The sequence below is a fragment of the Chiloscyllium punctatum genome, chromosome 8 (genome assembly GCF_047496795.1).
Source record: "Chiloscyllium punctatum isolate Juve2018m chromosome 8, sChiPun1.3, whole genome shotgun sequence".
Taxonomy (NCBI): Eukaryota; Metazoa; Chordata; class Chondrichthyes; order Orectolobiformes; family Hemiscylliidae; genus Chiloscyllium; species Chiloscyllium punctatum.
Window position 1 is genome coordinate 109,949,571 of NC_092746.1, and position 14,694 is coordinate 109,964,264.

At 44.6% G+C, this 14,694-nt stretch overlaps 1 protein-coding gene across 6 annotated transcripts in view; it reads right to left on the bottom strand.

Annotated features, from left to right (window-relative positions):
- dpp6a (dipeptidyl-peptidase 6a) overlaps nt 1-14,694 on the bottom strand; it is a 1,516,786-nt gene that overhangs the window by 125,233 nt on the left and 1,376,859 nt on the right. For all 6 annotated transcript variants that reach the window (XM_072576237.1, XM_072576239.1, XM_072576236.1 and 3 more), the window contains 4 exons: nt 9,870-9,993; nt 8,224-8,262; nt 3,114-3,221; nt 1,375-1,466 (listed from right to left, as the gene is read on the bottom strand). In XM_072576237.1, the coding sequence (XP_072432338.1) occupies nt 1,375-1,466; nt 3,114-3,221; nt 8,224-8,262; nt 9,870-9,993 (363 nt within the window). The remainder of the gene's footprint in view (nt 1-1,374; nt 1,467-3,113; nt 3,222-8,223; nt 8,263-9,869; nt 9,994-14,694) is intronic.

The following is a 14,694-nucleotide window of genomic DNA, read 5'->3' on the forward strand; positions in this document are numbered from 1 at the left end:
TCTCAAATTAAGAATCCACTAATGACATGAATTGACATTGTTGACTGTGAGCAAAAACCCATCTGGGTAATTAATGCCCCTTTAGGGGAAACAAAAACTGCCATCCTTCCCTATATTGTGGCTATATTGTGACTCCAGACCTACAGCAATGTGGTTCTCTCTGAACTGCCCTCTGGACAATTAGGGATGAGCAATAAATTAGATTAGATTACTTACAGTGTGGAAACAGGCCCTTCGGCCCAACAAGTCCACACCGACCCGCCGAAGCGCAACCCACCCATACCCCTACATCTACCCCTTACCTAACACTACGGGCAATTTAGCATGGCCAATTCACCTGACCTGCACATCTTTGGAGTGTGGGAGGAAACTGGAGCACCCGGAGGAAACCCACGCAGACACGGGGAGAATGTGCAAACTCCACACAGAGAGTCGCCTGAGGCGGGAATTGAACCCGGCACTGTGAGGCAGCAGTGCTAACCACTGTGCCACCGTGCCGCCCAAATGCTGGCCAGCTTATGACACACACATCTCCTGAATAAAATAAATTAAAATGAGTGATTGTAACTGAGAGCAATTGACAGATAGGTTCTTGATTAGTCAGAGATCAAGTGTTATGGGGAGAAACAGGAGAATGGGCTTGAGAAACATATCAGCCATGATTGAATGGTGGAGCAGACCCGATGGGCTGAATGGCCTAATTCCACTCCTGTATTTTATGGTCTTATGGAGGAACAGACTCAAAAGCCAGATGGCTTACTCCTGTTCCTATGTTTCTAAAGCTCTCACTTCTCAAGCAGCACAGATTGAGTAATTTAGTTCCAAGCATAATTTGAAATCTCTAGAAGCCAAGTAATTGCAAATAGGATAAAATGGGGCAATATCAATTACATGCCTGTTACATGTGGGTCTTGATATTCATAGAATCCTGACAGTGCAGGCTATTCAGAGGCTATTCAGCCTGCACTGACCCACCCAGGCCCACAACTTCACCCCAACCCTGTAACTTGCATGGGGCGTTTGCCATGGCTAACCCACCTAATTTGCTCATTCCTGGCCAATCCACCAGAACTGCACATCTTTGGACTGTGAGAGGAAACCAGAGCAGCTGGTGGAAACTCACAGGGGCATGGGGAGAATGTGCAAACTCTGCACAGACAGTCACCCCAGGCTGGAACCAAACCTAGGTCCCTGGCACTGTGGGACAACAGTGCTAACCATTGTTCCACTGTGCCTCCCACCACTACACATATTCAACTCCATTCACACCAATCAAAAACCATTCTCATATCAGCCGTTTAACACTTTTTAAAATTTATGGTCAAAGTGTCCCACATTATCTGTAGTTTGTTTCAATAGTTTTCGGAGACTTACATCTTTTGATGCACTTCATCATATGACAAAATCTGTGTCACATCCCAGTTACCAGAGGTGATGGACTGTAAATTATCATTACTATTGTTAACCTGGAAGAGAAGAAGAGAGAATCATAACTACTGAACTGCCAGAATTGATAACACTTGGAAAGTATAGATTTTATTTAATCCCTATTTAAAGACATATAATGGATGAACCAGAGTTGGCCCCACTAGATTTTGCCACTAAAAGTACTAAATTACTTTTGCCAGCAAAATCAAAGTGATTTTTGGATTTTTTTACACCTCAGTCAGTCACAGCCAATCCTTCTGGGTCCATGGGATATCAATGTCAGCAGCCAGGCCAGCATTTGTTGCCCCAATCAAAATGGCTTGCTTGGCCATTTCAGAGGGGTCAATCACATTGCTGTGGGTCCAGATTGTATTAAATAAAGCAGATTCTTTCCCTGTTATTATCGAAAACAGATGGCCTTTTCACAACTTTTAAAGGTCACTATTACTGAGACCAACCGTGGATACCAGATTAATTAATTGAATTCTGCAGTGGGGCTTATATACATATCCCAAAAGCATCAGCCGTTGCATGACCAGTACAGTGACATTACAACTATGCCACCATATCTCTTGTGTTCTCTTTGCTCCTTCTGCTCCACTTCTTGCTTACGGAAGTAAATTCACCATGATAATATTGCAGAGATCATTTTCCTTCAATATTGCACTGTTTAAGCATTCTGCAATATAAAGAACATGCTGTTTTAGCATCATTGCTATGGGACAATAATTATGCTGAAATAGGGCACAGCAGAAGTTTGTTTGAGGATGCTGGCTTGGCCAATCTCTTCCACTCGTTGATTTAACTGGGATTCTACTCAGTATTTCCCGACACTGACTCAGACAGAAGACTTGGGAAATGTTAGGACAGGGTTGTGGAAACACTGGGTGATCGTTCTTGCTGTAGAGTCGTGCTTCATTGAAATGTCTTTTAAATAAAAAAAAAGTGTCTTTATCCTCTTTTGAAATTCAAATGTTTGTGTGACACCAACAGAAGTCAAGGGGAGGCAACAGTCCAATGGCAATAGCCCAATTATCACTGGACTGTTAATTCAGCAACCGAGATAATAATCTGGGGATCTGGGATTGAATCCCACCATGACAGAGAGCGGAACTTGAATTCAATTAAAACATGTCTGGAATTAAGAGTCAAAAGTTAACCATAAATCCATTGTTGATTGACCCATCTGGTTCACTAATGTCCATCAGGAAAAGAAACCTACCATCCTTATCTGGCCCACATGTAACTCCAGGCCCATAGCAATGTGGTTGACTCTTAACTGCCCTCTGGGCAATAAGAGGTGGATAATAAATGCTGATCTAGCCAGTGACGCCCACATCCCGTGAATGAGTCAATAAATAAAAGCAGAAGTCAAGTGAATGTGGATTTTCAAACTGTATTCTAAGAAAAATCTTTGTAGTTGCAGAGAAATGTTATCTCTTTTTTTTTGACTTCCAATAATCTCTGTATGGTTATGTTTCCAGAAATATTTGCAAGTCTGGAAAGAATGTTTGGCAAATGTGCAAAACATTAACAAACATTAATGAGTGTTCTACGAGTTGAAGAGTCAGAAATTGATTGAAATTAGACTCCAAGCTTTCAGGAGAAAATTGTTTTACCGAAAATCTGAATAACTGAACTACAACAAAACCCAGAAAGCTAACTGATCCCTCTGAAATACTTACCTGAGCAGATGACATGGCAATGTGGTGGAACTTCCCTCTCCCTCCCTGTGGGAGTGGGCGGATGAAAAAAAACTTCTTTCCGTCTTTGGAAAATAAAGGAGCCTCGTTCTGAAATGGATAGAAATATGGTGCAGTGTAGAGCATAATGGACAGCAAAGTTACATCAGTCAGAAGAGCATTACTCCATTCAAAAGGCGACATTTACATTTCAAAGTAATGGGCAGAGGACCAGAACTTGAATGAAGATGATAAAATAAGTGGTAAGAACCATGCAGATCTTAAGGGTAAATCTTGGCTCTGTGTGTCAGTGCAAACACTACTCCCCAGTCAGCAGCCCATGTCACATCTTCCCTGATTTTTATTTCAATGGCTTCAGGCAAGAGAGATGCAAAGTGCTACAAATCAAACCCTTCAGTCCTGGAAACATCCTTGTAAATCTTTTCTGCACCCTCTCTCAAGTTTAACAAAGTCCTTCCTACAGCAGGCCAACTAGAACTGTGTACAGTACCCCAACAGTGGCCTCACCAGCGTCCTGTACAATCTCAACATGAGGTCTCAACTCATTTACTCAATGGTCTGAGCAGTGAAGGCAAGCGTGCTAAACACCTTCTTAACCACCTGTGATGCAAATTTCAAAGAACTATGTACTTGAATTCCTGGGTCTTTCTGTTCGACATCAAGAACTTTAAAGGGATGCATCTTAAAATCCCGTGAGACAGGATGCAAAGACAATGTTTGCAACAGTGAACATGCAAACAGTTTCCCAATTCATGTGTGTTATCTTATCTTGCAAATAAAGCACCCATGTTGTTGCTTTTACATCCTTGTCATATCATTGGTACATTTACATTGAATAGAACATTATAGTGATCATGTGACAACTCCCCCACTCACCCCCCACCCACCCCATGGCAAGGATGCAGAGAGGAGGAAATGAAATTGGGGAAGCTCCTAGCATCTTAGATATGTTTTCATTTTCTGGTTTGTTTATATTTTAGACCGTATGCAGCAAGGAAAGAAAGGTGACTTGTCAAATGAACCAAGGTAATGGGGATATCCTAACACCAGTAACCACTATTGGGTAATGCAAGGGCTTCAGGCAACCTTCCCGTTCTGAAGAAAACCCTGACCCTAACCTGATAGGGGGATAGTTCTTATGGCACAGTCATAGTGTCCCTACCTCTGATCCAGGTATACCTTCGTTCAAGTTCCACTTACTCCAGAGATATCTCAAACGTCCCTGAACAGGTCGATGAGAAATACCCAACCCAGCAACAGAACAGACAACAGGGCGGTATGGCTTTGAAATTAACATGGCACTTTGAAGAAATTTACTAAGGGAACAAATCTCACAACATTGACTTTGGTGCCCCAATAATACGAGAAGAAACAAGAAAGTGAAAGAACAAAGCTGCGAAGCTACTTGGATGCTGCCTGAACTGCTGTGCTCTTCCAGCACCACTAATCCAGAATGCATTTTGTATCTATCTACTTACGTTCCTGTTCTCCACATGCATGCACACACATGTGCACATGTTCCTTTAACCCAACCTTGAACTGCTGTCCTACAGAACTTTAGCTGACATGGTGACTTTTATTCTGTTACATTCAACCATTCATTTGTACAAACACAGCTTCACTGCCACCATCAAATAAGAAATTCTAAAGAGCTAAGAAACACTTAACTGTTATTGACCTGACCACAGACCTTCAGGGCTTGAGGCATTACAAGGAGAGTTTCTGGCTTTGTTGATAATGCATCATGTTGTCAGAGCTACGGATTGCCTTACCACTGAGCCCATTCTGTGGCAGGAAAGCAAGCTCCTATTGGAGCCAAGGGAAAACCTGTTCATCTTGTCAGCAGCAAAACATCTAACGTACTCAGGTCAGTGCTGTGGCTCAGTGGTGAGCATTACTGCCCCACAGCACTAGGGATCTGGGTTCAATTCCACCTTTCTCCAATGGGGAAAAGATGTGCAGATTAGGTGGGTTGGCCATGTTAAATTGCCCAGGAAATGCAGGGTCGCAGGGATGGGGTGGGCTGCTCTTTAGAGAGTCAGTATGCACTTGGTGGCCAAATGGTCTGCTTCCAAGCTGTAGGGATTCTATGATTTTGAAAATCATCTTGAAAACTCAATTAATAACAGGCCAAGTTATACTGATACCTAGTAATAATGCCAGCTATGGCTGAAAGTCGGAGTTGAATACTCATTTCAGTCCTGGCAGACAACTTTTACAAAAAGAGTCTGGGGTTGTAAAGGTTTTTCATGATTACAAAGTCTTTAAATATTTTATTACCCTATTCAGTTATATTACTTCAAATGTATTAGATCCACGTTTATTTCCTGACCAGACTTGACAAGATATGATGATTGGACAGAGAACTGAACAGGCCATTGAAGCACCCAACGTTCAGTTTTGTCTCATAGGTTATGTCAAGTCAGCTTCTGTATTCATTGAATGCTTGGCACAATCAATCATTGTAGCTTGCTATTTATTTACATTTCCTAGCTTCTGCATTGCTGTTTTCTTTCCGTGTCAATGGTCACCATGTCAGCCCATGGCCAAGCGTTCGAGGTAGTCACTCAAAGCTGCAGCTGAATGGGTTGGGGGCTTCTGATAGAGAGGAGGCTTTTCCAAGGGCACACTGTCCGTGGGATGCCTCGCCAATCAATACTGGAGGTACACCTTTGTGAATAGCTCAGCCCATCTGATTGTGACAATATGTGACTGAACCATCTAGACTGGATGTCTTTTTGTTCATGGGATGTGGTGCTGTTGACGACTCCTGCACTTAGTGCCCATTTCTCGTTGCTGTCAAGAAGATGGTGGTGGGCTGCTTTCTACAACCACTCACTCCAGTCCACTTGGTGTAGGGCACCTAAATTTAGAGGATTTTAACTCCGCGACAATGAAAGAACAGTAATACTGTTCCAGGTGAGCATGGTGAATGGAATATCTACAGCTGGTAAGGCTCCTGGGCATCTGCCACTCCTGTTCCTCTAGATGACAGATGTCCTGGGTTTGGAACTTGCTGTCAAATGAGCATGGGTAAGTTACAAGTTACTGCAGTGTATCTTGTAGATGGTGCACAGTGCTTCCACTGTGTGAAGGCAGTGAACGTTAAAGGTGGCAGATGAGGTGCCAAACAAACTGCCTTGTCATGGATGGTACTGAACCTCTTGAGTATTTTTGCACCGCCACCCATTCAAGATAGTGGGGACACTCAATCATGCCCCTGACCCCATCACGCTGGCAAAAGATCTCGTCCAGCAGTCCTTTGGCAGTGTCAGTTATATCACTCTCACCCCTGGGTGAGAAGGATGTGAATTGCAATTGAGGCTCTGACTCTGTCACAGTATTGAGGGAGCTCTGCACTGTATACACTGCTGTATTTCTGATGAAGACAATCTAGTGACAGCGCAGGTATTGGATGGGATGTCATTACATCACCCTCCAGATGTTCCTATGCATTGGAATAGGCTTCAAAAGCAGCCTGCTGAAGGGCTTTTGCCCGAAACATCAATTTTCCTGCTCCTTGGATGCTGCCTGACCTGCTGTGCTTTTCCAGCACCACTCTAATCTAGACTCTGATCTCCAGCATCTGCAGTCCTCACTTTCTCTTAGTTCAAAAGCAGCTGTTGAGTAACATGGCCAATATCAATGACCCATGCAGAGACATCCAACCCTTCTCATAGAGTCATACAGCATGGAAATAGACCCTTCGGTCCAACTAATCCACGCCCACCAAGTTTCCCAAAATAAATTAATCCTATTTGCCTGCACATGGCCCACATCCTTCTAAACCTTTCCTATTCATGTACCTGTCCAAATGCATGTGACGTGTTATAAATGTATCTGCAGCTACCACTTTTTCTGGCACTTCATTCCGCAGAGAAACCATTCTCTGTGTGAATAAGTTGCCCCTCAGGTCCATTTTAAATCTTTCTCCTTTCACCTTAAAATTATGCCCCCTAGTTTTGAACTCCCCCACCTTGAGAAAAGATCTTTGCCATTCACCTTATCTATACACCTCACGATTTTATAAACCTCTATCTGGTCAACCCTCAACACTCTAGTGAAAGAAGTCCCAGGCCTATCCAGCCTCTCCTTATAACTCAAACCCTCCGGTCCCAGCAACATCCTTGTCAATCTTTTTGTAACCTTCTTCAATCTTCTCCTTCCTATAGCAGGGTGGTCAGAACTGAGCACAGTACTTCACATAAAGATCCTATGAAACCACTGTAAGGAATGTTGTGGTGTCCACGTATCACATTACTGTCTCTACACTGTTTACACTTTTTTATTAGATTAGATTACCTACAGTGTGGAAACAGGCCCTTCGGCCCAACAAGTCCACACCGACCCGCCAAAGCGCAATCCACCCAGACCCATTCCCCTACATTTACCCCTTCACCTAACACTACAGGCAATTTAGCATGGCACCTGCACATTTTCTGCACATTTTTGGACTGTGGGACGAAACCGGAGCACCCGGAGGAAACCCACACAGACATGAGGAGAATGTGCAAATTCCACACAGTCAGTTGCCTGAGGTGGGAATTGAACCCGGGTCTCTGGCGCTGTGAGGCAGCAGCGCTAACCACTGCGCCACCGTGCCGCCCCATTGCAGTTCAAGAGCTTTTACAGTTTGGAATGCCAGCTATGTTGAACCATGACACTGCAATCTTGATAAGGGGTTTTGTGACATTTGTGAGAGAGGTGGTGAAGTGTACTATCTGGATTGTCAGCTGTAGCTCATTGAGTAACAGTCTCATGTTGGAGGCGGTGGGTTCAAGTCCCTTTCAGAGACTTACATGTAAAATCCTACATTCAGGGCAATGCTGAGAGAGTGCTGCACTGTCAGAGGTACTGCCCTTTGGACTGGGAGGATTAGGTCAGAGTGAGAAATCATGTTTGATGTGAGTGATTCTGGACTTCATCAGGTTATGGTCAGTCATTAGGAGAGCTTTCAATATGAGCTTCACTTCATCACAGTGCCCCTGTTCAATAAATTGCAGCATCTCAGATTATTCTACAAGCTGACGAGATAATAGAAGCAGAGGGAGAGAGAAAAAGAATGCACCATTCCTGTTACTTTATCTCTTACCTGCCTGGAGAGCCAGCTTTCACTTTCATCCTCGTGTTTCTGTAAGAGTAAATTGGTGTTTTTGTCAGTATAACCCATCAAACTAGCTCAGTACTTTTTCATAAGATTCACTCTACGGACCTGTGTTGACTCTTCAGTGCAGACCTGAAGGAGTGCTGCACTGTCAGACGTGCTGTCTCTTGGATGAGGCATTAACATGAGACCTCCCTCTGTTTCCTTGGCAACTATATAAGATGCCTTTGAAACCTTTTAGAAGAGGAGCAGAGGAGTTTTGTTTTGTCCCAACTTTCATCTGGCCACAAGATCCCAAGGTCACAGTTAGCTCTGCCTGGGAGTATCCTGTCCAGCCAAACCAGGTCAGATGATGGAATTAACCATCGCTTTGCAAAGGTTGGATCCAACAGGTTCACCCACAGGCTTTGGAGAAAGCATGGGATTTGTCCCAAAACCAAGATCAAAGTCGACCAGACCATGGTTCTCACATCACTTCTCTATGGCACATGAGGCAATCAGATGCTTTCCATCTTTCTGTGTTCTACCTGAAGCATCAAGTGGCTGAAAATATTCCTCATGCTAAAGTTCTAGCTGCACATCCAACATCAAAAGCTTAGAATTGCTCATTTGATGGGGCAGCCATAATGTTTGCACGTAGGGTTCCTGAATACCAAAGGGGTATTCCCATGAACCCACATCACAGGATGCCCCAAAAAACTTTGATATAACAGGACTCTCAGAGCCAGTAAGTTGGTAAAAACAACCAGGGACAGAAATTGCTGTCATCAAGAGCTTCTTAGGAGAACAGAGTGAGCTCCTGACAGCTAATACCCTTTCACCCACCCTCTACTGGCAATGCCAAGTACAGTCCTTGTGTTAGATTTATAAAATAGCTTAACATACGTATGAAACAACATTGACCTTGACAGAGAGCTATTATAGTCTTGTTTGTGAATCCAACTAAGTGACCAACTAATCCATTAGCAATCCAACTAATCTATCAACAATGGCGACTCTGAGAGAAAGGTGCTATGGAAATGTATTCTTCCTTCCTTTGTTTCAACCATTTAAACAACGTAATAGCAGTCAGAATGCTCTGGAAAGACCCACTTGGTGGTTTACTCTGCCCCTTCCAATTGGAAAGATGGAAGGCCTTGAGTCAGTTTTCATTCATATCCCTCCCTCCCCCACTCTACCCAGAATTCAACTCAGGTTTCCCAGGACAACCCAGTCACCAGGTCACTTCTAACCTGAAGGCCACTTGACAAGTGAGTGCCAGTCAGCTATTCGGTCAGGTTGGGAATCTTAAGCAAGCTGGGTCTTGCTTATTTCAATGATCATATTCGGGTCAATGCATCAGCACTAGAATGGACAGAAATCTGTGGTGGGAAACAGATTCTAGATCCTTCTTTAGGCCAGGGCATCGAAGCCCCTGTGGGTGACCCACCCTGACAACAGCTAACACAGCACAGACCAGCATTGAACATGGGATCTTTCTGTTCCATGGAGGTGTAAGCCTGAACCCCACAGGCCAGGAGGGCAGCTGTGGCCTTGCGCTTCCATTCCCTGCTCCTCATTGGCCAGAAGCCTTGTTGATAGTTATCTTCATTTCCTGGTGAGATTGGATTACTGCTTACTAGCTGTGCCCATACCTTAGTGCAAATGCCAGTCGTGGCCTCACATAAAGTGAGAATGGAAACATTCTGGGCTCTGTTCAGCCAGTTCACTGCGAGCTTAGTGCTGCTTGCCCATGTCACCATGGTAATATAGTATTCCCTGAAAAGAGAAAGGAAGAAACAAAAAAATACATATGCAGTCAAGTCATTGATGAGAAATATACCCCCCAGGATCCCCCGTAACTCTGACACTAACATTTACTTCACAAAGTCAAAGAGTTTGGTGATGGACCCCATAAAAGACAAGAGCTCATAGTGGATAATGTATTCGTAAGGACTGAGGATTGGTTATCAGACAGGAAATAGAGAGTTAGGATTAATGGATCTTTCTCAGGTTGGAAAGACATAACTTGTGCAGTTCTACAAGCTACAGTCCTAGGATCTCAATTGTTTATTTTTTACATTAATGTTTTTGAGATGGAGACAGTTTAGTGCATCCACATACAAAAATAGGTGAGAGGCCATGTTGTGATGAAGGAATATTCAAGGTATGCAGATAGGTTGAGTGAGTGGGCAAAAATTGGAATACCGAGTTTAATGAAGGAAAGTGTAAGATCACATGTATTGGTAGGAACAACCATAAGGCAGAGTATAATTTGAACAGAGAGAGAGAGAGAGAGAGAGAGAGAGAGAGAGAGAGAGATTCAAAAAACGTGCAGCAGACAGAGAGCTGGATATTCTTGTGCATGAAAACTAGAAGAATTAAATAATGAATGATTTTATTGTCATGTGTGTTTTACACAGAGCAAAACAGTAAATTACAGTGAAAAGGTTTCAAATGCTGTCTCAATGCCACACCACTTGGAACAGTTTAAGAAGAAGATGAAGATAAGGAGACATAGCTGAAACAGAGTCTACCCATTCTGAGCCAGCTCATCATCCTTCCTCCAATGCCTTGCCGCTGAACCCAACCAACATCGAAGTCTCCACTCTCTCAGGCGCCAACTTTCACTTCTGGGCCAATTCTCCTCCGGCACCGCCTTGCCACCGCCTGTGCCATTCTCGCCAATGTCAGGGTTGCATCTCTCACCACTGGGCCCACCTCGATGTTGTTGTGATGGCCTTCCATCATCACTTCACCACCACCAGTTTTGGACCCACTCCATGACGAAGTCATCAATTTGCCATCTTATCCCGCTGGGCCTACCTCGCCAATGACGTCTCCACCGATGTAGCAGCTGCAGATTCCAATGCCAGGTCTTGGGGTTTGCCCACAGAAAGTAAGTAGGGGCTCACTCAAGTCTACACTGGCATTCCTCGCCCCCGCTGACGCTGTCTGAGTTTAGACCAAGAGGAAAGTAAAGGAAAATAAGCACGTAAAGAGAGGAAGAAAAAGAAAAGTGGTTGGAGCAGATGAGCCCTGACACGGGAGAACTACACCACCACCATCTTGATGTTGCATAATAGTGACTGAATAGTAACCTAAATGGTTAATGTATGAGTGCAGTAAGTAATTAAAGAGCAATTGAATTTTTGGCCTTTATTGCTAGTGGGTCGGAGTTTAAAAATAGGGACAAACGTACACAGTGTTGGTGAGGTTGCACCTGAAATGCTGGAACACAAACAGAAGTTGCTGGAGAAACACAACAGGTCTGGAAGCATCTGTAGAGAGAAGGGAGGGTTAGATTTCAAGTCAAGTGACCCTTCTTCATAAATATTGTGGAGTGCCATGCACAACTTACATTCCTAAATTTAAGAATTGATTTACTTATATTGGAGGCAGTTCAAAAGAGACCCAGTCAGTTGATTCCAGTGTTGAGGGAGTTGGCTTATCAAGAACAGCAATAACAGGGTAGGCCTTTATTCATTAGAGTTCAGAAGAACAAGAGACGATCTCATTGAAACATACAAGGCTCTGACAGAGCTTGATAGGGGGAATGTTGAGAAGGTATTTCCACCAGTGAGTGAATCTTAAAACTATGATGCAAAGGAATTATTTCTCTCAGAGAGTAATGAGTGTCTGGAATTCTCTACCCCACAGAGTTATGGAGCCTCCATCACTGGGTGTGTTTAAGGAAGAGGTCAATAACTATTGAAATATCACAGAGTTCAGGGCAATGAGTGATGTCTTTAGAGAGGAGCTGAGGCTTGGGGCTGAATCCACAGTGGTATTACTGAATAGAAGGGCAGGCTTGAGGGGCCGAATGGTTGATTACTGCTCCTGTTTCTTACATTATTGTGTTCAAATGCCCTGAACATCTCAGCCATCCATGCTCTTACTGCAGCTAAAACCATGCATAAACTGGAAAGGGATGGCGCTGCGGTGGTAATATTATTGGATCAGTAATGCAGAGACCAGGCTATTTCACTGGAGAACTTTGGTGCCAATCCTACCACAGAAGCGGGTAAAATTTCAATCCAACTAATTGATCTGGAATTGAAAGCTGGTCTCTGTAATGGTGACCTAAAACTGGCCAGCTGCTCTTGGCAAGACGGACCGCATCCCCCTCTGGGGTCCTTGATCACAAGGAAGACCCAGAACTGCCTGAGAAAGTGCCTGTTTGACACTAACAGTGACCAATCTTTCCTAAGGGAGGCACTGTGAGCCTCTCATTTGCTCTCCAGCTGACAGGTGGGGCCCCCCTGTTGCGGACATTAAATGTCGTCTCAACATCTGAGCACTTAATCTAGACTGACACAGCAGAGGCGAATGGATCTCAAAAACAGTTGTGTTGTTTTGTTTGTGGTGAGGAATTAATTGAAGCTTTGGTTCTATGTTCAGGTGACATTGAACCCCCCCCCCAGTGATATTTGAAGAGGAAGAATGAGGTCTCTCAGTACATCACTCCATATTTATCATCAATCAACCACAACCAAAACAAAACAGGCTGAATGACTAAACCAAAAAGCATAAAGAAAAATACAGCTCAAACCAACACACCACTATGTTCCCTGGCTTACATCTCTGTCTCAGGCTTGCTACAGTGCTCCAGTGAAGCCCAGCACAAGCTGGAAGAACAACTCCTTATTTTCCGCGTGGGAACTCTACAGCCTTCTGGACCCAATATCGCGTTCAATAATCTTAAGGCTTGAGGCACCTTCTCCCATCTCCTTCCTCCAAACCGACAGACCAGGCCTTGTTATCACATGGCCTGCTATGACACGCTACCCATTGTTAGCCACTAATAGCCGGACAACTCTCTACATTGTCAGGTGGATTGTCAGTGTTGTAGCTGGACTGGAACAGCCTGACTCAGGACAAGGCAAGTTCTGGAGCATAAATCTTCAGTATTATAGAACATAGAACATAGAACAGTACAGCACAGAACAGGCCCTTCAGCCCACGATGTTGTGCCGACCACTGATCCTCATGTATGCACCCTCAAATTTCTGTGACCATATACATGTCCAGTAGTCTCTTAAATGTCCCCAATGACCTTGCTTCCACAACTGCTGCTGGCAACGCATTCCATGCTCTCACAACTCCTGGGTAAAGAACCCGCCTCTGACATCCCCTCTATACTTTCCTCCAACCAGCTTAAAACTATGACCCCTCGGGCTAGTCATTTCTGCCCTGGGAAATAGTCTCTGGCTATCGACTCTATCTATGCCTCTCATTATCTTGTATACCTCAATTCGGTCCCCTCTCCTCCTCCTTTTCTCCAATGAAAAAAGTCCGAGCTCAGTCAACCTCTCTTCATAAGATAAGCCCTCCAGTCCAGGCAGCATCCTGGTAAACCTCCTCTGAACCCTCTCCAAAGCATCCACATCTTTCCTATAATAGGGCGACCAGAACTGGACGCAGTATTCCAAGTGCGGTCTAACCAAAGTTTTATAGAGCTGCAATGACTCTTAAACTCAATCCCCCTGTTAATGAAAGCCAAAACACCATATGCTTTCTTAACAACCCTGTCCACTTGGGTGGCCATTTTAAGGGATCTATGTAGCGGCACGCCAAGATCCTGTTCTTCCACACTGCCAAGAATCCTATCCTTAATCCTGTACTCAGCTTTCAAATTCGACCTTCCAAAATGCATCACCTCGCATTTATCCGGGTTGAACTCCATCTGCCACCTCTCAGCCCATCTTTGTCAATGTCCCGCTGCAGCCTACAACAAGCCCTCTATACTGTCAACGACACTTCCAACCTTTGTGTCGTCTGCAAACTTGCTGACCCATCCCTCAATCCCCTCATCCAAGTCATTAATAAAAATTACAAACAGTAGAGGCCCAAGGACAGAGCCCTGTGGAACACCACTCACCACAGACTTCCAAGCAGAATATTTTCCTTCTACTACCACTCGCTGTCTTCTGTTGGCCAGCCAATTCTGTATCCAGACAGTTAAATTCCCCTGTATCCCATTCCTCCTGACCTTATTTCCCTCCCCTCCCCTATCAGCGTTCCGAAAAGACCACTCCCTCCGTGACTCCCTCGTCAGGTCCACACCCCCCACCAACCCAACCTCCACTCCCGGCACCTTCCCCTGCAACCGCAAGAAATGCAAAACTTGCACCCACACCTCCCCCCTTACTTCCCTCCAAGGCCCCAAGGGATACTTCCATATCCACCACAAATTCACCTGCACCTCCACACACATCATCTATTGCATCCGCTGCACCCGATGTGGCCTCCTCTATATTGGGGAGACAGGCTGCCTACTTGCGGAACGTTTCAGTGAACACCTCTGGGACACCCGGACCAATCAACCCAACCACCCCGTAGCTCAACACTTCAACTCCCCCTCCAACTCCACCAAGGACATGCAGGTCCTTGGACTCCTCCATCGCCAGACCATAGCAATACGACGGTTGGAGGAAGAGCGCCTCATCTTCCGCCTAGGAACCCTCCAACCACAAGGGA